At 38.4% G+C, this 21,839-nt stretch overlaps 3 protein-coding genes across 3 annotated transcripts in view; 1 reads left to right on the top strand and 2 right to left on the bottom strand.

Moving 5' to 3' along the window:
* Nucleotides 1-1,120: 1,120 nt before the first annotated feature.
* Nucleotides 1,121-2,968, bottom strand: LOC145493160 (uncharacterized). Its single transcript, XM_081472563.1, has 2 exons — nucleotides 2,435-2,968; nucleotides 1,121-1,891 (listed from the first exon to the last, which is right to left on the bottom strand). The coding sequence occupies exons 1-2, from the start codon at nucleotides 2,964-2,966 to the stop codon at nucleotides 1,122-1,124; spliced, it is 1,302 nt and encodes a 433-aa protein (XP_081328689.1). The 5' UTR covers nucleotides 2,967-2,968; the 3' UTR covers nucleotide 1,121.
* A 186-nt stretch (nucleotides 2,969-3,154) lies between these two features.
* Nucleotides 3,155-6,199, top strand: LOC145493194 (uncharacterized). Its single transcript, XM_081472613.1, has 3 exons — nucleotides 3,155-3,306; nucleotides 4,069-4,143; nucleotides 5,060-6,199. Exons 1-3 carry the CDS (start codon nucleotides 3,168-3,170, stop codon nucleotides 5,158-5,160), a joined length of 315 nt encoding a protein of 104 aa, XP_081328739.1. The 5' UTR covers nucleotides 3,155-3,167; the 3' UTR covers nucleotides 5,161-6,199.
* A 651-nt stretch (nucleotides 6,200-6,850) lies between these two features.
* The window catches only part of LOC145492781 (kalirin-like), a 50,078-nt gene continuing 35,089 nt past the window's right edge, over nucleotides 6,851-21,839 (bottom strand). The window contains exons 21-35 of the mRNA XM_081472166.1: nucleotides 21,265-21,354; nucleotides 20,920-21,039; nucleotides 20,113-20,304; nucleotides 19,677-19,936; nucleotides 18,976-19,100; nucleotides 18,451-18,581; nucleotides 16,193-16,582; nucleotides 13,666-13,809; nucleotides 13,191-13,475; nucleotides 12,533-12,625; nucleotides 11,473-11,551; nucleotides 10,285-10,302; nucleotides 9,995-10,112; nucleotides 9,348-9,501; nucleotides 6,851-8,205 (exon numbers count right to left, since the gene is read on the bottom strand). Coding sequence (XP_081328292.1) covers nucleotides 7,996-8,205; nucleotides 9,348-9,501; nucleotides 9,995-10,112; nucleotides 10,285-10,302; nucleotides 11,473-11,551; nucleotides 12,533-12,625; nucleotides 13,191-13,475; nucleotides 13,666-13,809; nucleotides 16,193-16,582; nucleotides 18,451-18,581; nucleotides 18,976-19,100; nucleotides 19,677-19,936; nucleotides 20,113-20,304; nucleotides 20,920-21,039; nucleotides 21,265-21,354 — 2,409 coding nt within the window. The 3' untranslated portion in view covers nucleotides 6,851-7,995. The remainder of the gene's footprint in view (nucleotides 8,206-9,347; nucleotides 9,502-9,994; nucleotides 10,113-10,284; nucleotides 10,303-11,472; nucleotides 11,552-12,532; nucleotides 12,626-13,190; nucleotides 13,476-13,665; nucleotides 13,810-16,192; nucleotides 16,583-18,450; nucleotides 18,582-18,975; nucleotides 19,101-19,676; nucleotides 19,937-20,112; nucleotides 20,305-20,919; nucleotides 21,040-21,264; nucleotides 21,355-21,839) is intronic.

The raw sequence follows: 21,839 nt of genomic DNA, 5'->3' as shown, positions 1-21,839 counted from the left end.
ATCAAGAGATAAAGATCTTCCCAAAAATTCTGAACATTTTACCAAGTTTATTTTTTCAAAATGGTCTTGAGAAATATACAACTGGGCACATCGCACAATTGTTGTGCAATGTGACCAGTATTTCCAGTAATCATCTGATCAATTATTTGTTTCCAGGTAAATCTTACAAGTGGAGTTCATTTGAATTCATTCAAATTAAGCAACTGTAAAGGGCATCATTAGATAATAATAGATCATTCCACTTTCGATTCAGATTACAAGCATGCCGATACTCTACTCTACTCAGAGTCTTTTGTACCTGAAACTCTGTTTACATGTAACTTTTATTAGTAAAACTATCAAAAAATCTTGAAAGAAGCTAAAAAGATTTTTTCATTCTCCATATCTTGAAATTTTATCCTTCCTCTCTCCCTTTCCCACAAATTTCTGCTTCCAAGTCATGGGATAAAAATTTTATTTACGAGTAACTCACACTCATTCTTTAAAAACACTTAAAAGAGAAGGTCACTCGCAAAAAAGGTATGTTTTTTGTCAACACTAATAAAAACCTTGCACTAAGTTTAGCCACTCACCCAAGTTTCAGTCTCTAAAGTGCAGGTTTTCCTTATGAAATTCGTCTCCAAAGAAGCCCAAAATTTGAACATCATTGCTGCCATTTTGTAGTACTCAGCAGCTAGGCCGCGTTTTTGTGAGGTCATTCCGTCATTCAAGTCGCTTCTTTCAAGACAAATTTCTTCAGGATAGCGGGCACTCCAAAGACTGAAACTTGGGTGAGTGGAAAAGCTGAACATTTACTTGTTATAGGGGAAGACAAAAAAAGTAAGCTTTTCGGAGTGACCTTCTCCTTTAAATTACATTAGTCCTAACTTTTTTCTGCTAATACCAGATACGACATAGCAGTAATTTGCAAGGAAAATGACTCAGTTTTAGGGTCAAAGACAGTTCCAACCTCATGAAAGGTTCTAGGTGTCCTGGTGAGTCTCAGATTTTGAAACTCACTGTTCTGTGTACACTTCAATAAACACTGTAAAGAAACAGAGCTAACTGGAGGAAAATGTTGACATAAATAAAATATACATGTATAATAAATACAGCATTTATATAAAACTTTAAACTTTGAGTCAAAAGATTGTACCAAGGGCCTCAAACCAGGCTAGAATTGTGTTGTCATTTGCTGCCCAAGCTTCAAATTCTTCAAAAGAAATCTTGCCGTCCTTGTCAGTATCAGCGCACTGGAACACGTTGTTCACCATCTCATCAATCGCGTCCTGTGACATAGCTTCCATGATTGGCCATCTGCCATCAACTCCTTTAGCACTAGTGCTGCTGCCGGGGTTATTCAGCAGCATTGCTGGTTTGCCACTCGACGTGGAAGGACCTGTATCATTTGGAATTGGCGCGTTAAATACTGCTGATACTGGCTTGTCAGCTGAGTCATCAAAGGAAGCCATCATTTCCTCTTCACATGATCTCACAACATCACGAACTAGCTCCAGGCTGACTTCAAAGTACGCTTTAAACATGCTTCTTAGATTGTCTTTAGAAATGTAGCCTTTTTTCTCTATATCACAGCCAGCAAAAGCATAGGGGATCTTCTCTTTCTCACTACCTTTGACAAGAATGGATAGACCTATAACAAACTCGTCAATGTCAATTATACCATCACCATTTTGATCATAAAACTTAAACATCTTGTCCATGACCAAGTTCTTGTGCTGTCCCAGGGGCCCCAAACATTTGTCAAACACGTCCTGTGTAATTCCCGCCTTCTTCGTAGCAAGAGTTTTGAATTGTTCAATAAGTGCTTCTATCTCCGCTTGGTCAAAGTGGCTTTGCTCTCTGAGACTCTGAATTTCATCCCATGACATGTTACAAGGGTGATTCTTGATGCCTGCAAGTCAATAAGATAAGATAACCCGTCACTATGAGATAAATAAGGCACAAATTTTGTGTACAGCATAATTAATTGGTCAAAGCTAATTGATGAAATTACTCACAGCTTTCTGATTTGTACATGTGTTAGAAAGCTATTACAGCTAGGAAACAAAAAAAATCTGCTGCATTAAATTTATGATTTCACATAAGAAATGCTAGTCAACTGTGTATATCAATGTTTTAAATCACATAAGAAATTATATTTTGTAATTACATTTTGTAATTAATTTTGTAAAGTACATGTAATTAATACATCTACAAACAGGGGCTTGTTAATTTGACGTAAATGACATTAACCACTGCTTAGCCTCAGTGGCTGGAAATGTAAGGTAGAGAAAACAGGAAGAATAGTTTAAATGAGAAAATCTCCAGAAATTAAGCTTAATTTAATGAGCATGAAGTATGAACTCAAAACAGTTCACAAAATCTACATAATTATCCCAAAATACGAGGTACCTTTTTCATTATTTTTTTGTTTTGATTTTTATATTTATCTCACCTGGATAAAGTGGTTTAATACAAGGTGCTCTGGGATTTGTTAGCGGAGGCATCGGAATTTTAATCTTGATGAAGAGATGAGTTTTGTTGTGATCATCTCTCGCTTCGCAGCGCTCGCAAACATCATAGTCTACACAACTAGAGCATTTATAACGAATTCCACAAATCGGACTCGCTTGGCAAGAGTTACAAGTTATCCCGCGGTGAATATAACCTTCTTTTCTCGCTTGATCTTCGGCAATGTTGAAGAGAAGGTTGAGAAGATGTTGACCCTCTTTCGCATCGACGTCCTCACTGACAACAACAGGATTTCCTTCGGTGTCAGAACTTTCGGATCTATGGCGCACCGGTGTGATGGCGCTATGTATCGAGTGCACTTGCTCTGAGGGTCTTGGTGAAGTATCGTCTGGAGAACTCCTTCGTTCTGTCTCGTTTGTAGTTGTCGGAAGAAAGTAGCGTCGAGCTGTGTTAGCGCCAATGAAAAGAGCAACACCAACTGCTGCACCAAACGCAAACTGGGTAACAGACCCCATGGAAGTTTAAAATCGTTGACAGTAAGCTACATAACCTAAAGAGTTTATGTTTAAACAGGATGATTGAAAATTAAGTATTCATTTCTGTTTCTGTCCTGGGTTACCAACAGAAACAATCTTTTGTGTTCGAAGTGAGCGCCGAGACAGCGCCGCGCTGAGCGGCTACTTGAGCCTGAAATACAAGTACCGCGGTTTCACCTAATGCGCATATTCAGAAAGCAATGTTTTCGAATTTTCAAAATGGCGGGCGTTGATTCTGGCGCAAATCGAGGTCAGCTAAGAGACACAAGAAAGGCTTTATTTCGGTCTCCCGATCAAGATGAAAACAGCAAAACACCAGGTGACAACAAGCTGATGCTTCTTTTACATAATTTAAAACTTTTCTATTCCTTCGAAACAACTGAAACTTTGAAGTACTACAACATCTCCCTGGAACACCCCCGGACATTTGAAGTTTGAAGTTTCTGTCTGTCAAAGTCGTATTCCCCGGACCAAAATGGTGTTTAAACGCGCCATCATAGGACTGCAGAAGGTAATACTAGGCGATCAAATGCCCCTACATACTGGCAGGACATAGATGGGAAAAATAATTACCGGTAGTGGAAAAAAAAAAAAACGAAATCACCCTTGAACACTTCAACTTGCACTATGCCAAAAATGATTATTTTAATTTAATATAAGCTTATTGTTAAAAAATAAAAGTGACTGACTTTTCACAAGTGAGATTTAACATTTCCCGTCGAGCACTGTGCAAACCTTTTGAAGAGATTGTTTTTTTTTATCCACAACATGATTAAGTACAAAGAACAGTGTTGTCTCCAGATGTCTTCTACAATGTTTCACCATGATCACGAGACAACTTTTTCAAATCCACCCCCACCCCTCATATGGAGTCAGTATTAACCACTACTGTCAAATTCCCATCCCTCGGAGTGCATTGACCAGTCAAATGCTTGGGGTATGCCAGGGGGGTGGGGAGGGGGAATGTTGATGCCTCTTTTTGATCAAAGTATGAGCCTAATTTGTACAGCAATACTGTAAAAATTATATGTAAGCTTACCTCAAACACATCTTAATAATTTGTGAACTTTTTTCTGTACAGAAGCTTTGGAGGCTTTACTCAATAGAATTCAAGTAGATATTGAGGTGGATTCAAACTTGAAAAGTCTTCAGAAAGGTAGTCTAGTCTGTCATATAAGCTCAAAGTGATTATAGTTTAGTTGACTAAACTGCTTTGGTAGTGAAATACTTTTTGGGAGTAGGATTGCTGCAGTGGTGTGCACTCTCACCTCCCACCAGTTTGGGACAGAGTCAAATCTTGGACTTGGCATCATGTGCATATTGTTTAATGCGTGCTTTTGTTCATTCCTCCAAGGATTTTTCCCCAATACACCAATTCCAATTTGGTCTGGTGTGTGTCTTCAATTATTAAAGGGGCTAGGTCACGCTATTTTAGGTAATTTTGTTTAATTTTGTTAATTATGAGCTCTAAACGTCAAATTGGCAGAGCAAAGGTCTTTCATTTGCAAAATCACGGCCACAAAACAACTGAGAATGATTTCCCAGCTGTGTAAATGACATTTTGATATAAACTGATATAAATTTGAAAAAAGGTGGGCCGACGTTTTTCAAATTTACCCAAATGCAATCCACTTTAATCCTCTCCAGTTTTGTCCATGTCCCTTCTTGGCTTTCCTGTGTTTTGTTTGAGATCTTCTATAGCTTTGAGCTGTTTTTGTGATATTTTAGTTAATTCTATGACCATTTGATCAGTGCTGAAATTGTCTAAAATTGCGTGACCTAGCGCCTTTAAGTTTTGTAGGCAAGCTAAAAACTTGACACATTGAGATATTTCTTTTATTTTACTATTGTTTTCTGTTAGATTTTCTCACATTAGCAACATATTTTCAAACAGAAGTTGAAAACACTCAACATGTGGCCACTTTCATGCTGTACCTAGAAATTCTCAAAACAGATATTAACTAAAAATAACTCAACATCAAGCCCAAATACCTGTTGTTTGTTTTGTTCATTTTAACTTGAATCCATTTTGCCAAACAGTATTAATTTATATTCTCCCTGTTTTGTTTCAGAGATACATGAACAGACCCTCACCAAATTAAGACAAGAGTTAACTCAGATTAGTCAGGATGAATGGATGTACAAACCAATTGATCAGATCATAGGGTTTTGAACACTTTGAACTAAATAGCCTTGAAATGGCTCAAATTACTACCACACCATCTGACTATGACAGCTTGCAGTGGGATGTGATCAAACCAAAGCAAAGGATCAATCCCAGTTCAGCAGTTAATCAAGAAAGTGTGTGGTTGTGCCTTCAATACCAGAATGGTTTCTTAGCTACAATAGCTAATTAGACTACTTAGTCAGACAGTCTGCCATCACCATCACCATTATTGCCAACCATTGTAATTTTTTCATTATTGATGATAAAAAGAGAATGGAAAAATAATACTGTTTACATTTGACACTCATAGCAAGCAAGGCCTGCAGCAAAACAGACCAGGTCAACCTTGTCGTACTTGCATTACTTAGGAGACTTACAGTTCTTTTATCATTAAATCTTGAGTAGAGATAACTTGCTGTGCCGTCATCTGATGTGAAACAGCACTGTTGCCATGAAATATTTGTTTACTGACAGAGACTAGCGTCAAGCTAGGGGTATAGACCCGATTTCACTAGCCGAAAGAGAGCACATCACCAACTGAAATTTCACTTTGAAAAAAGACTTACAGTAACTTTTAAGGTACAAGGCCAGAAAAGCCAGAAAAGCTGGCTATGTTGTAATATCAAGAGCTAACTTAGTGTTTTCCCCGTCAACCATACATGAGTATAACAACCATAGTTTATATAACATCACAAATTGAACAATTCTACATAGCACGATCACATAATTTGAAATGGAGCTACAAACAAAGAAGCTGGTCTATAGTTCAATTAACAATTACATGTTAAGACCAAACCATACCATGATTTTGAGTAAGCTGCTTTATTTTCAAATTATAATATTAATTTTTATACTGTACTTTACAGGTAGCTTGGAGACAACAACTAATCACCACTTCTGTTACTGTGTATTTTTCCTAAGTTTAACTCAAGAAAAGAATCCAATAAATATTTATTACATAATCTGAGCACATCTGTTACAAGTCAAGGGACCAAAACTAGAAATACTAGAATTGTAGAAAGTAGAATTATATTCATTATTAAACACAAAGCTATACAAATGTAATTTCTACCAAAACCCCTGAAATAAATTCTCAAAGATTGCTTTTGTTTCCTATAAGAGTATCTATCAGACTAATGTCCCACCAAATTTACCAATTGCTTGCTGTCATTCCCAGTGAATTTAAGTAATGGACCAACTTACAAAAACTCCCCATTGAAAAATAATGATATTTAGATGTTGCTAGCACCTCCCCTGTAAAAGTAGGTAAACCTTAAATCTCCAAAAGATATCTGCATGGTGTTTCCCTGAAAAGCTACTTCATTAGCATAAGAGCTTTCATGTTGAACCTGCATCTTTTATGGCAAGGAAAAAACTGGCCTTGTGAATAAAATCTGTTCACTGGAGCCTATGTGGGGAAAGGGTGTGTGCCTTGTAAACTGTTAAAAGTTTGCTAATATTATTTTTTTGATTTTAAGTTTTCTTGTTCAGATAGCCTATTATAAAGTTTAAGTTACCCAAAATCTGAACTATTTATTTGAGAACACTATTTTTACTATGAACATATAACCTGTCAAAGCTATTTGATGAGAAATCATGATTACATATTCTCTCTCATTTGTATGGAACATGAGAAGACAAAAATCAAAAATAAAAACAGGTGTAAGAAAATAATTACTATTAATTTCACAAAATATTTAATATATAACTTGATATGCTACTTTCAGTTTAGAACATCGACTTTCATAGTTGAGGAAGCATGATTCTTAGGAAGAGTCTCTAATTCTCTGACCAATCAGAAATGGTTAATTTAAAGCTACAGGATCTTATTAACGAGATTGGTAACTTTAAAAATTACCCCAACATCCTATTAATTTTGAATACACTAAGCTTATTATCAGAAACTTAATCATATATATATATATATATATATATCACCTTGATAACAAGACTATGTTAAGGCATAAGTGTTCACATAACCTGTTGCAAACACCAGAAATAATTAAGGAGAGTTTATATCCACAAGGTACTTTAAATGAATTCTCCCAAAGTTTGTAGTGTTTCAATGCATCAAGCTATATGTAAACAAAAAGAAGCCTCCTGATCAATTTCTTTAATAAGCAGAACCAACAAAGTGTAATGCTGAATATGTCGTAACCATTTACATAATTATATCACCTCATGCTGATCAACAGACAAGATATTTTATGGGAGGGAGGAGACCTAAAGGGGACAGAACTGTTTTACAGTCTGTGTACATACATGGCGGTCCTGAGATGTACATATTTTTGTACATTGCAAGATAAATAATTATTTACTTTCACATGCTATTTTAAACCCCTTTTTCAAAGTAATTTGTAAATTCCACTAAGCCATATTAAATTCCTAATTAAATTCTAATGCTAACCCCCAAACCTAAGGCAATCTTTCATCGGAGAATTATCCAGCAAAAGCTTCAGTTAAAGACTTAAAGGAGCAATGCCAAAATATTCTAAGTCACATTTATTTTGGAATATGATCAAATGATATCAAAAATATCAAAATAGCACTTTCCAGGGTAGAAAAAACACCAACGAAGAACAAACAAACCAACATGGTAGTGACTGAGAAAGTGAAGACTGACAATATTTGTAAATATCGGCCAATCTTTTCGCAGTGCATCATTCCTGAAATAGTTCCTTTAGAAGCTAGTACATTTACTTTAAATAAGTTAGAAGCTGAAATTAAAACATAACTGGTCTAACTATCATCCAAAATGTTGCAGTCATAAACACTTTATTTATAAATGTGTAGTCTACACACACAAAAAAACTGAGTATGTCATGAACTTGTCCCTCCTTGCTAGGTTAAATAACTTGCTGGAACCCAGCCCTCCTGTGCAGTTCCTGTGTGCCGTGCAAACCACCACCCCTCCTGTCCAACCCTCAGCAGTTCCAGAGTGTCTCCCTCCTGAAAGGACACCTCTGTGTTCTCCACAGCGTCGTAGCCAGCGACAGCACAGTACACTGATCCTTTACGTGGAACATCTTGTGTGTTATACTCTGTTGTACTCTGTAAAACAGGGAGCAAATAAATTACCAAAACAATGCAACAGCAGTCTCAATTAACCAGGGCCAAATAACCTCAGATGGAACATCAATATAAAAGTTTCTTGTACTACAGCTCTATTTTTTGGGCACAAGAGACATCTCAGATACAAGCAAAACAATTCAAACCGATGATGCTTCAAAAGATCCCCCTAGGTTGTGTCTGGCTGGTTAATATTTTCATCTATTAATCAAGCACTGTACAAAGATCTTTGCAGTACTCATTCACTCACTTTATAAAAAAGTGCATTTGCAAGATCAAGAGTCCTGGTGCTTAACCCTACTTGGGGTCATCATGTTGTAGTCTGTGGCAGACAATTTACTTGTCTCCACTTGGCAGTCAAAACGTAATTAAAAGGTGAATGTTTTTACATTGTTTGCATGCAATGGGTGCAAATGGCTATATTGCAGTAGCATGCCTATGTTAGAAACGAGTACTGGAGAATTGTTAGGCATGGGTTGGGGGGGGGGGGGGTGGAGCAATATGGTTGGGCCCCACCCAGAAGGGACACCTTCTTCTGCAGGTTTCAAAAAGGGTAGGGATTTCACAAGTTGAGGGATATAAAAGGGTAGGGAAATCTGGTATTTAGGTACTTAAAAGGAGCTTAAATTAAAATATTTTGAACAGACGCACCTTGAGGCTGTATCATTTAATTTATTAAGCACTACATCATTAACTTCATTTTAAGGCTTTAGAAAAGGGATGCAGTGTCCTTAAGTTGGTATGTGAAAGGAGTGCCTTTTTCAATAAAAAAGTACATACATACCTACATACATACATACTTTATTGGAACTCCCTTTAACAGGGCTTTTCAGTCACAATAAACTAACTATTAATTACGTGAAAGGGGTGCAGAACTTTTTCTGTCAAAATGGTATTCAAAAAGGTAAAGGGTTGGACCTCAGGCAGAGCCTCCCTGTATAAAATTTTGTAGAGTGCCCCCCTCCCCCTGCCCCATTGCCCCAGATCAAGGGCACGCTGACACAATGCTGGAGGATAACCTCTGATGGACTAACATAACATTTGCAGGGCAAAGCATAACTTCTCATCGTTTCATACTGTATAAGCGTGAATTAAGTTGAGTAGAATGTACACTGTGTCCTTACCACAGGCTGTGTGTACTGTGTATTGTATTCAGACTGCTCTGGTTCATTGGTCGGTGACTCATCACTAATATCTGAATCAAATTCCTCTGTGTCAAAACCATCATCTTCATCATCATCATCATTGGTGTTACTCCTCTCTAGTATGTCTGAACATCTGAACATTATTGATGAAAAACAAAATTGTTATTTCTATATCATGCAGAGGAAAGAAGAGTGCAGGTTGTGAACAAATAATCATATAGTATTGCCCATACTCTGATCTCTACCAGTTTCTCAGCTCCTCAGTGGTGGGTCAAGATAGGTACCACCAATAATCACCGTGTGATCCCCCACTACTACCACTGACAAAGCTGGTCCCCTCTGGGGGGGTCTATGGCATCCTCCCCTGGATAATTTTTAAAACTGAGGTCCCAGAAATGGGATTTCCTACATTCTGAGGCCAAGTCAGCGTGTTAATGATATGTCATCTTTTTTTTTAATTTTGGGGGTTCCACTATTCTTTGACAAAGTTCTTTGACTAAGAATTAGATAGTGAATTGCTGCTTAACAAATGGTCCCCATTACATCACTAGATTGAGACTATAGCATTGATGTTGTAAGTGGAGCAAAAATAAAGATCAGTAATCTTGAAGACTGTTTGCTATTACCTCTTGTTAGTAGCTGCAAAAGTAGATGCAATTGACAATGTAGAATGACTTCTTGATTTTAGTTGTGTTTCTGTAGAAATAGTTGCTGACGACAGAGCTGAGGTTGATTTCCAACGATCTAAAAGAGTACACAGAATTAAGTATTATCTGGGGTTATTCAACTGTTGTCACATACCTGGTATGTAAATAATTATTAATCTTTCTTGTTACCAAACAAATACGCAAAATTATTGGAGGAAAGCTAGATAAAAGGTGTGTGATCTGACACTGACAAAAGATAAGATACGTACCATGAATCCCAAATTGTTCTGAAAGATGAAAAAAAAAATTATTCAATACTTAACTTCACACAAACAAGACAACTAATAAAAATTCACTAAAACAAGAAAAGTGAAAATCTAAGCACCACCCAAGGCATTAGTGGTAAAATTCCCAGTCATTCTACTTTACTCCGACTGTACTAAAGAGCCTTTAATAAGCTCAGTCTGGATAATAACCTTTTGAATGAAGAAACATTACTAAACAAGAAGATCTTTTAGATCTTATAACCGCGCTTTTAAAACGTAACTGTTTTGTTAACACTACAGTCACAACGCAGTGTACATTCCAAAGCAGTCCTTGATGATTCATTGATTACTGTTAACACATCACTTGATCAACACAAAATGTGTTATTGCACCATCAGTCTTAGTGTTCGTGAAATCTATGATGATGTAATGGTCTTAATCTGGAAGTTCGCTCGGGATATGCCCATGAATGATACAAAAGGAGACGAGTGTCACGCTATTAATAACAATTTCAATAAACAGCTTTCTTCCTGAAAAGTCAAAATTTAATTTGTTTGTGCTTTGAAGTAGTCATGCGAGTCACACAATCCGAGGGTTTATGCTTTTTACCTCGGCAAATATTTAATTTTTCTTCAAATCTCTAACTTGTTGTGATGAAACAACCAAAGAATTCACTTCATTTGCCGAGACCCACAAGAAATACTCGCAAAATTGCAAATAAATTAATGACTGTCGCTTCTGGCAAAATAAACTTGCAAAGTAAACACGATCTTATTTGTCATGTAGTGAAAATAAAAGCTGCAACATCAATGCATTCCATGGCTGACATAATATCTTTTTAGTGTATTTATTATTCCCTTCGAATCCAACACCTCGATAAAGCCAAAAGGAAATATATTTAAACATATTTTTATACAATTATTTTAATATCCATAACATTGTCCGTGTATTAATGTTTAAACTGCTTTTGGCGAATAAACATAACAGGTTGCGTAATTCAAAATTTGGCCGAGAGGAAGTTTGGGTCTGGTCACCAACAAAACAAAACAAAAATGAATAAATAAATAAATAAATAAATAAATAAACAACGTGTAGAACACGAACTGCGCTCGGCCCATGGTCACACTGTTAAAAAAGAAGGAATGAAACACAAAAAAGCCTATATCAATAACTGAGAAGTTCTCACATTACCTGTCACTTGATTGAATTGGGACTGCAGAAGATTTGTAATTTCCTTTGCCCAACGTTTCTTTACTTCCATAGATGGAGGCTGAAAGATGAAATACATAGAGCCATTTTGTAACTAAAAAATGTCAACTTGAAGATTACCAATTTTTCAATGTTCTTTATTTTTTAAAAGCAGGATACCCCTGAGACAAAGATTTTAATCAGACACCCCGGCATTTCCGGACTGAAAGAGAACTTAAATTGACACAAAAACAAAAATAAGACATGCCATGGGTAACCTTTGAAGTTGCCGAAGCCAGAAAAGCCAGCTATAGGCTTGTTAATAAGTCAGCTTTGTGTTTTCTAAGCTGGATACATCCCTGGACAGCACAGGGTAGTAAAACTATACACCACTCCCACTTGAATTCAAAGACATGATAGATTTCAGTATTGGGATGTAGACTGTGTTACATAATGATCTGTTTGGCAAGTTGAAAGCTCTCATAAACGACCAACTTCTAGCTCTTCAGTTACTGGTCACCATCCAGATTTCAATCTTGCAAGCAATCAGTTCAAGATATGACTGGTTTTTTTAAATCCTAAAAGGTCACTTAGGTAAGGTTAAAGGCAAAGTGGCTCATCAGGCCAGAACTTATCCTGGTTTCTGTTGCATGAAGCGACTAGGAGTATTTCTACTCCTCCCTGGATGGGATGCTAGTCCATCGCAGGGTTATCCCCCAGCATTAAATTTGCCGGTACCCATTTATACACCTGGGTGGAGAGAGGAACTGTGAGAGTAATTAAAAGTGTTGTGCCCAAGAACACAACACAATGTCCCTGGCCATGGCTCAAACCTGGACTGCTCACTTTGGAGTCGAGTGCACTAACCATGAGGCCACCACACCCCCCACAAAAAAAGGTTGCTTGAGTGAGATTCAATTGGATAGAAATAATCAAAAGATGACAGACCCATTCTCCTAACCTTTGGAATCCCCAAAATATAGCCTTTAGCTATAGATTAGCATCATTAGAATAGACGAGCTAGTTAATTTAAGTATGTGGCATGGAAGAGATATTTACTCACTTGCATGACAAATACTTCTGATCTTCCATTCAGCCACAGCTCAAATTTTTCAGGTGCAGCTGGCAGTGTTTCAGTGAATCCCACATCACATGTCTAAACAGTTGAAAAATAATAAATATCTGACTCAGCATAATAATAATATTAATATTAGGACATAAATATGACCAAACGTGAGGTCAAGATGGCTGGAATTGGCCAAGTTGTTTTTATGGCATGTTTCATAAGCATGCAAAAAGGAACAAGGCTAATATCCAGCCATCTTGACTGAGCAAGCTGAAAGAGTCAATAAAGGAATTATAATACAGGACAAAGAACACCAAAAAAATAAATGATCTTTGCACTTGGGAAACAGCACGTAATCCCAAGAGGGCAAGAGGGCAAGAGGGCACCATCTTGACCTCAGGTAGCCAATCACTGCCCAGGATTTGGTTCAACTAGCCCACTATAGAGGTACTATAATATTGGTCTTGAATGCCTGTACATGTAGGTACTCACTGGGTGATAATATCAAGGGAATGAAAGGTGAAATTTCACTTATGAACATGGTAAGTATGCTGAGAACCCTGACGCCAATATCACTGGAGGATTGATTTAGACAACAAATTAGTGTCACAAGCAGGTTGCAAGTCACATTTGAATACATCTATGCAAAAATTACCTTAACATCCTTCTTGTACTGATAAACAACGGCATCTTTGCTAGTTTCTTGAACATCAATCTTCTTGCTAAAGATAATCATCTTTTCATACAAAAACACTTGTTGCTGCTTTCCTGCTTTCAATGGCAATATACTTAAGGTTTTGTTTCTCTCCCAAACCATGAAGTAATCTTGAAGAAGCAACTTTCCCTGTTCAGCAAGGTTACCAGGAAAACCTCTAATCCCACAAGAGTGCATTACATCATTCACGTGGCGTAAAACTCCTTCCATGGTTTCAAGAGCTTTCTGTGAAAAAAAAGCAAGTTTACACTATTTTAAGAGCCAAAGAATGATTTCAACAGTTGGACCCACACAGCCAGAGTTTGGCACCATTTCCATAACTTGAAGTACACACACATGAATCCAAGACTTTTAGATATAACCATCCATGGCTGTAGTAATGTTTAATACTACTGACTGAAAGTCCAAAAAGTACCTCTAAGTCATCATATGCAGTGCTGTTTCTTAGTGTCAGTTTCATCATCTCTCTCAGCAGCAGTTGGTATTTTGTGATTCTCTGCACTGGTTTAAGAAGAAATGCACTTAAAGGCAATAGATGACCCAAGTGTTCTTGACACTCCTAAAAGAATAAACATTTACATTGCACTGGTTAAGAATCACACAATACAGTTTTATTAATCAATTTTGTATAAAAGAGGATGGAAATTAGAGTAAGTAAAACAAACAAATAACATTTTAAGGAAAACGACCACTTTTTTAAGTTTAAAAGACATGTTTCGACAGAACTTCTGTCATCTTCAGTTGAATGAATGATTACAAAGCAAGTTGAATAATAAGTAGGCAAAAATGCTAATTAAGACAAAATTAATAGTAACAACAACGTGAAAAGGTGTAAATTAAAAGGATAATTTTAGATTTACATGGTGTAATTGCTGATTGAGGCAAGGTAGTTCTTTTTGAATATGGATAGCCTCCTTTATCTTGAGTTGAAAGCTGGTAGTGGCGTGATCTAAAGTATGAAAGCAGTCTATTGAACACAATGAGCGACAACGTTCAGAATTCTGAAGATGTTTGAAGATGTGAGAGGCCCTATCAACGGCTAAGTGCTCACGTACGCATGTGGAAAAATGTCGGGAGGTTTCGCCGACATAACAGGCATTACAGCCCACACATGTAAACTTATAAACTACACGTGAACGAAGCCCGCCGGGGATCAGGTCTTTCACAACAAAAAGGTTACCTATCTTAAAGGAAGAAAAAACTAATTTGAAGTTTAAATCATTACAATAGCGCTTGATTAAGTGTCGAATCTTCTTCTGAGTGATGACAGAAAAATGGCCTATGTACGGCAGCTTAAAGTAAAACATGGGCGAGGTGGTAAGGGGGTAGCCCCGGGGACAATGATTGCTATGGGCCCCAGTGATGTAACGGTTAACCACTTTTTCAATTAAATGGGCAGGGAAAAGGTTCTTTTTGAGAATTTCAGTAAGCTTGGTTATATCCGCGTGTAACCCCAACCAAGTGTTGTTGATCTTGTAGGCCCTGTCAACAAGAGTCCTAATGAGACCTACTTTGTATGCGTACGAGGTGAAGCTAAAATAATTAGTTAATAACCCAGTAAAGGTTTTCTTACGGTAAACCCTAGTTAGGAAGGAATTAGTGTCACTATTATCAATAAGAACATCTAGAAAGGGTAATTTGCGATTAAGTTCTTTTTCCATAGTAAACCTTATGTTGGGGTGCCTAGAGTTAATGTAGTCAAAAAATATAACAGCATCGTGCTCCGAGTGAAATAAACAAAAAGTGTCATCAACATACCTACGATAAAATAAAATTTTAGAGCATTGAAAATTTTCCAACCATAGTTTTTCATGATGTCCCATAAAAAGATTGGCTAATACAGGAGCAAGGGGAGACCCCATGGCCACACTGTCAATTTGGTCATAGAAAGAACCGTTAAATAAGAAATGGGTCTGGGTGGTGGCTACAGTGAAAAGGCTTCTAAGTTCAGGTTTACTTAACTTAAGGTCAGGATTGCCCTCGGAAATGTAATTGACCGCCAGGTCAATACATTCCTCAAGAGGTATGTTAGTAAAGAGACTTTCCACATCGAAGGAAACCATAAATTTACCAAACATAGATAAAGATTGAATGTCCTGTACAAAAGTAAAAGTGTCTGTAGCACAGTGTTCAGTTGGGATGTGCGGCGCCAAAAGAACAACTGAACACTGAACACTGAACACAATAGACTGCTTTCATATTTTAGATCACACCACTACCAGCTTTCAACTCAAGATAAAGGAGGCTATCCATATTCAAAAAGAACTACCTTGCCTCAATCAGCAATTACACCATGTAAATCTAAAATTATCCGTTTAATTTACACCTTTTCATGTTCTGTTGTTACTATTTGTCTTAATTAGCATTTTTGCCTACTTATTATTCAACTTGCTTTGTAATCATTCATTCAACTGAAGATGACAGAGGTTCTGTTGAAACATGTCTTTTAAACTTAAAAAAGTGGTCGTTTTCCTTAAAATCTTTACATGTCTGCTGCTATCTAGACCTTTTGGAAACAAATAACAATAATTAAAACCTTAAAAAATGTTGGATCCGACCTAAAAATGCTACAAAAGTATTAAAGTATCAAAAAAAAAGTAAAAGTATTAAAAAAAATTAAATAATAATTACAATTAACATAATTAGGAAAGGAGTGGCATCACAATGTACGTTTGACGTAGCATGAAGGAATTTGGAGTGTTGTTAGATGTACTCCCATGAATGGGATGCTTGCCCATCAGAGGTTAGTACTCCCTGGCATTAAATTGCAATCGTGACAGTTCACCGCAACCCATCTATACTCCAGGAAAGAGAGATGCCCTGTGAGACTGACGTGTCTTGCCTTAGCCACAGGTCCAACCTAGGCCTGGACCTCTCGATCTAGAATCAAACATATTTGACCACCACACCTTCAAGAACCTTCCACATTAAGTGTATGTTACCTTGAAGAAAGGCAAATTAATGTAGTCCATTCTTAGAGCCTCAGAACTTGGTTTGTTCTTACAATATGTTGCATACATTTCAAATTCATTGCTCTTCATGATGAATGCAGCACCCACAAGAAAAGGCTGATCTTGGCATGCTTCAAGCTCAAGTAAAAAGTCACTGCTGTGAAATTCATAAATCTGTTCAATGTTTCCAAATATTATGTTTTTCTTCCCACGTAAATCAGCCGGTATCTTGCTTCCAGCTCGCGCAAATTCCTTAACGTATCCATTGACAATGCATTCTAAGTCATTGACATAGTCTTTTTCTGTTTGAATCAATTCTCTCATGACTTGTATCCGCTTCCTGCCAGCTTCTGGGCTGTCAGTACCATCCACAATGTCTCTCTAATAAATAATGAAAAACTGTCTTGTAAATGAATGACAGCTGAAAAAAGGCAAAAAAGAAAGGGAGGTGTGTGTGTGGAGAGAAGGGAGGTAAGGAGGTGGGTGGTCTTGAAAGAGGGAAGGAGGAAGGGAGATGGGTGCTTTCGAGAGAAGGAAGGAGGGAGGGAGGTGGTGGTCTTGAGAGAAAGAAGGAGGGAGGGAGGTGGGTGGTCTTGAGAGAAGGGATGGAGGGATGGAGGTGTGTGGTCCTGAGAGAAGGGATGGAGGGATGGAGGTGGTGGTCTTGAGAGAAAGAAGGAGGGAGGGAGGTGGGTGGTCTTGAGAGAAGGGATGGAGGGATGGAGGTGTGTGGTCCTGAGAGAAGGAAGGAGGGAGGGAGGTGGTGGTCTTGAGAGAAAGAAGGAGGGAGGGAGGTGGGTGGTCTTGAGAGAAGGGATGGAGGGATGGAGGTGTGTGGTCCTGAGAGAAGGGATGGAGGGATGGAGGTGGTGGTCTTGAGAGAAAGAAGGAGGGAGGGAGGTGGGTGGTCTTGAGAGAAGGGATGGAGGGATGGAGGTGTGTGGTCCTGAGAGAAGGAAGGAGGGAGGGAGGTGGTGGTCTTGAGAGAAAGAAGGAGGGAGGGAGGTGGGTGGTCTTGAGAGAAGGGATGGAGGGATGGAGGTGTGTGGTCCTGAGAGAAGGGATGGAGGGATGGAGGTGGTGGTCTTGAGAGAAAGAAGGAGGGAGGGAGGTGGGTGGTCTTGAGAGAAGGGATGGAGGGATGGAGGTGTGTGGTCCTGAGAGAAGGGATGGAGGTGGTGGTCTTGAGAGAAAGAAGGAGGGAGGGAGGTGGGTGGTCTTGAGAGAAGGGATGGAGGATGGAGGTGGTGGTCTTGAGAGAAAGAAGGAGGGAGGGAGGTGGGTGGTCTTGAGAGAAGGGATGGAGGGATGGAGGTGTGTGGTCCTGAGAGAAGGAAGGAGGGAGGGAGGTGGTGGTCTTGAGAGAAAGAAGGAGGGAGGGAGGTGGGTGGTCTTGAGAGAAGGGATGGAGGGATGGAGGTGTGTGGTCCTGAGAGAAGGGATGGAGGGATGGAGGTGGTGGTCTTGAGAGAAAGAAGGAGGGAGGGAGGTGGGTGGTCTTGAGAGAAGGGATGGAGGGATGGAGGTGTGTGGTCCTGAGAGAAGGAAGGAGGGAGGGAGGTGGTGGTCTTGAGAGAAAGAAGGAGGGAGGGAGGTGGGTGGTCTTGAGAGAAGGGATGGAGGGATGGAGGTGTGTGGTCCTGAGAGAAGGGATGGAGGGATGGAGGTGGTGGTCTTGAGAGAAAGAAGGAGGGAGGGAGGTGGGTGGTCTTGAGAGAAGGGATGGAGGGATGGAGGTGTGTGGTCCTGAGAGAAGGGATGGAGGGATGGAGGTGGTGGTCTTGAGAGAAAGAAGGAGGGAGGGAGGTGGGTGGTCTTGAGAGAAGGGATGGAGGGATGGAGGTGTGTGGTCCTGAGAGAAGGAAGGAGGGAGGGAGGTGGTGGTCTTGAGAGAAAGAAGGAGGGAGGGAGGTGGGTGGTCTTGAGAGAAGGGATGGAGGGATGGAGGTGTGTGGTCCTGAGAGAAGGGATGGAGGGATGGAGGTGGTGGTCTTGAGAGAAAGAAGGAGGGAGGGAGGTGGGTGGTCTTGAGAGAAGGGATGGAGGGATGGAGGTGTGTGGTCCTGAGAGAAGAAAGGGTGAGAAGAAAGAAGGTAAGGAGGGGTGGGAAACGTTTGCATCTAAGCATGAATATTCCACAAGAAAACATGATTTGAATAAGTATCAAATTCTGCATGATTCATGATCTAACATTACACGTCCGGTTTACCATGCATTAAGATAAATTCATCTGCTTTGGGTAAACCCACCTGCATACTAGGCTCAGAAACTGATGAACAGACACCTCCTTGTGGCTGAAGACTGTCAGTCAACACAATGGACACTGGCCGCTTGGTTGATTCAGGAGTAGTTGACTTCTTACATTCCCGGCGGAACTGAACTGTAAAAAGGGAACCATGATGTAAATATGGATGCTTATGTTTATGTTAACTCATGATTGGAACCCATGTTTGTAAACTGGGTAACATAAAGGAATTAATCGGAAAATTATGCATAATTCTACATGTACTAATCTTAATTACCTCCTCGGAAAGAATCAGGTTTCTCCTTTTACACTTTGAATAACTTTTCTTCAATAGACCAATTTCGATGTATTAAAATTCAGCCTAACACAATAGACTTCAGCACGAGGCTCTGGGGAATGAACCCCACAAACTCTGTAGTTATTACCCAGAGCCTTGTACTGAGGTTTATTGCTTTAGGCTGAATTTTAATATAACAAAATTGGTCTATTCACAATTTTGAAAATTACATTTTGTACCAGGCACACTGACCTGGGCTCTTGAGAGTAGTACTTGGTTTACGTTTGGAATCTTTTTGATCTTCGGGATTGGAAGCCTGATTAGCAGGTATTGCTGATACAGGCTGTACTGGACGCTTCACAACAAGTTTCTTCAGGCTAACAAATGCAGAAAGAGACACATTTATTTAGCACTTTTATGAGTTCCCAAGCCTCATCTAAAATTTTACATTTTGGATACAATCATTTACTGTATATCATGTAATACATAATAATATCATCTCACAGAAGAATAGAGATCAAGATTCTCTCTAGATTACTCCAAATGTTAGAGTTTACATGCACTGTAAGTAATATCATCACAGCAGTGTTTTGACCTTCTTCCTAAAAGCTCCCCCTCCCCCAAATAAAATGCCTGGGTTGTCATTTCGAAATAAGCGCCCTTATTCCACTGCATAAGCCCTGTATTGAGTTTGTTTTAGTTTTAGTTTGAAATTGATTTGAAATTGATCAATAATTTACAGCAAACTGAATCCATGAATATTTTTTTATTTATAATAACCAATTTCATGCTTTGTAGTTTAGGCACTTCAGAGATGACAAAATGAAAATAACATTTATTAATACGTATCCTGTCTTGAATAAGTACCCTACCTGAGCAACCCAAGTTTAAGCACTGTGTGTGTGGGGCACTAGATGAAATATCTTCTAAAAAATAACACACAATTTACTAACCTGGTTTCACGCTTGGCCATCATATCATTGACCTCACTGATTCTCTTCATGCTGTCTTTGACCTTGCTGATCAGTGTTTTATTACCAAGAGCAGTACTTGTGGGCGTCATTTTCCGAACCTTTACCATGTTCATCCCTTGTGGACTCTTCAGGAAGTTATCAATTTCATCCAGTGCTTTCTCAGCACCTTCCGATGACTGAAATCTGTCTATGGGCTGTAATGCTAAAAGATCTACACCTGTCTTGCACCACTTGTTGACCTACAGAAAAATAACATGAAAATAACTGTTTCAGAAAACACAGATGCCAATTTACAACTCGCAGTTATATTTCCTCTTTGGTAACTCCTATAGTATCAAGCGGTAAAGAGTATATGCTTAACTGCAATATCTTAAATAGACCTGATCAGAAGCTAAATCAAATAACAATGACTTACCATTTCCAGACACTCGTGTATATCCATTGCTTTCTTTAAATCATCTTCTCTCTTTTGTGCCACCTTGTCAAACTTGCCACAGAGCTCCCTTATTTCGTCACATTTCATCTTGATGGAATCCTTTGCTTGTTCATTTGAGTCTATCATTTTCAGTCCCTTGGCAACTAAACCTTTGGCTTTGTCAAGAAGTTCCTGTGGATTTAAAAATTTTAGAAAAAGAATAAATAATATCAATGAAAGAAATATTTATTTAATTAATGACTGTGAAGGGAAAAGACAGGCACTTATCTAAAATAGATCCATGGTATGTCGGACCCAGTCTATATGATGAGCCTTGCAAATTAATGTCACGCTCAGGACTTTACTTATGATATGAGTTCACCATACAAGGAAAAGTTGACCAATATAAAAGCTAATTATTCCAAGCAATAACAATGCACAGTTAGTGTAAAAACTTTAAATTATAACAAAATGCATTCCAGTGGTAACCTATAGTTCTCATCAGTCTCTGTCAAGAAACTTAATATTTCTTAAAATCAACTGTCAGATTAAATTGATTGACAAATCTGTAACTTAACGTATCTCCTCCTCTCTTTTACACTGTTGTGTTCTGTGAACAAAGTCTGTGAATAAAAGGATTTTGATTTGGCTAGCACTAAATAATAATAGTAACCATATGGAACCTTTTGAAAAGTGTTTAAGCTGAGGGAAGATCAGATATGTTATAGTTAAAAAGAGAAGTAGTTTTAATTAATAATAATAAACAACTTTTCTTTTTAACAAGAGTTCCAGGACCTTTCCACTCACCATACTCTTATTTGTAAATTCTTTAAGTTGCTCTAATAGTGATTCTGCATCATCTTTAGAGTCTCCGAGATCTGTCAGAGCAGATAGGTTGCCTAAAGCTGAGAGAAGCAGGCCTGTTGTCTGAAAGATTCAAAAGGAGGAATAACAGGCATCAGTGTGGCAAGACAATTCTCATAAAGTCAACTTAAAACCATTGTAGAATTGTTGTTAGAGCTAAATGTCATCATCATCATTTTCAAATTATCCCCATATACTAGGAAATGAGAAATGGTTTAAAATGAAAACTGTGTTAAAGAATTTTTTTCAGCTAGTTCATTGAAATGGTTGTATCCTTGAATTTCACACCTCTGTGTTCTCCACAGCGTCGTAGCCAGCGACAGCACAGTACACTGATCCTTTACGTGGAACATCTTGTGTGTTATACTCTGTTGTACTCTGTAAAACAGGGAGCAAATAAATTACCAAAACAATGCAACAGCAGTCTCAATTAACCAGGGCCAAATAACCTCAGAAGGAACATCAATATAAAAGTTTCTTGTACTACAGCTCCATTTTTTGGGCACAAGAGACATCTCAGATACAAGCAAAACAATTCAAACCGATGATGCTTCAAAAGATCCCCCTAGGTTGTGTCTGGCTGGTTAATATTTTCATCTATTAATCAAGCACTGTACAAAGATCTTTGCAGTACTCATTCACTCACTTTATAAAAAAGTGCATTTGCAAGATCAAGAGTCCTGGTGCTTAACCCTACTTGGGGTCATCATGTTGTAGTCTGTGGCAGACAATTTACTTGTCTCCACTTGGCAGTCAAAACGTAATTAAAAGGTGAATGTTTTTACATTGTTTGCATGCAATGGGTGCAAATGGCTATATTGCAGTAGCATGCCTATGTTAGAAACGAGTACTGGAGAATTGTT

The sequence above is a fragment of the Orbicella franksi genome, chromosome 7 (genome assembly GCF_964199315.1).
Source record: "Orbicella franksi chromosome 7, jaOrbFran1.1, whole genome shotgun sequence".
NCBI classification, from domain to species: Eukaryota; Metazoa; Cnidaria; class Anthozoa; order Scleractinia; family Merulinidae; genus Orbicella; species Orbicella franksi.
This window is presented reverse-complemented; position numbering and strand designations above follow the sequence as displayed.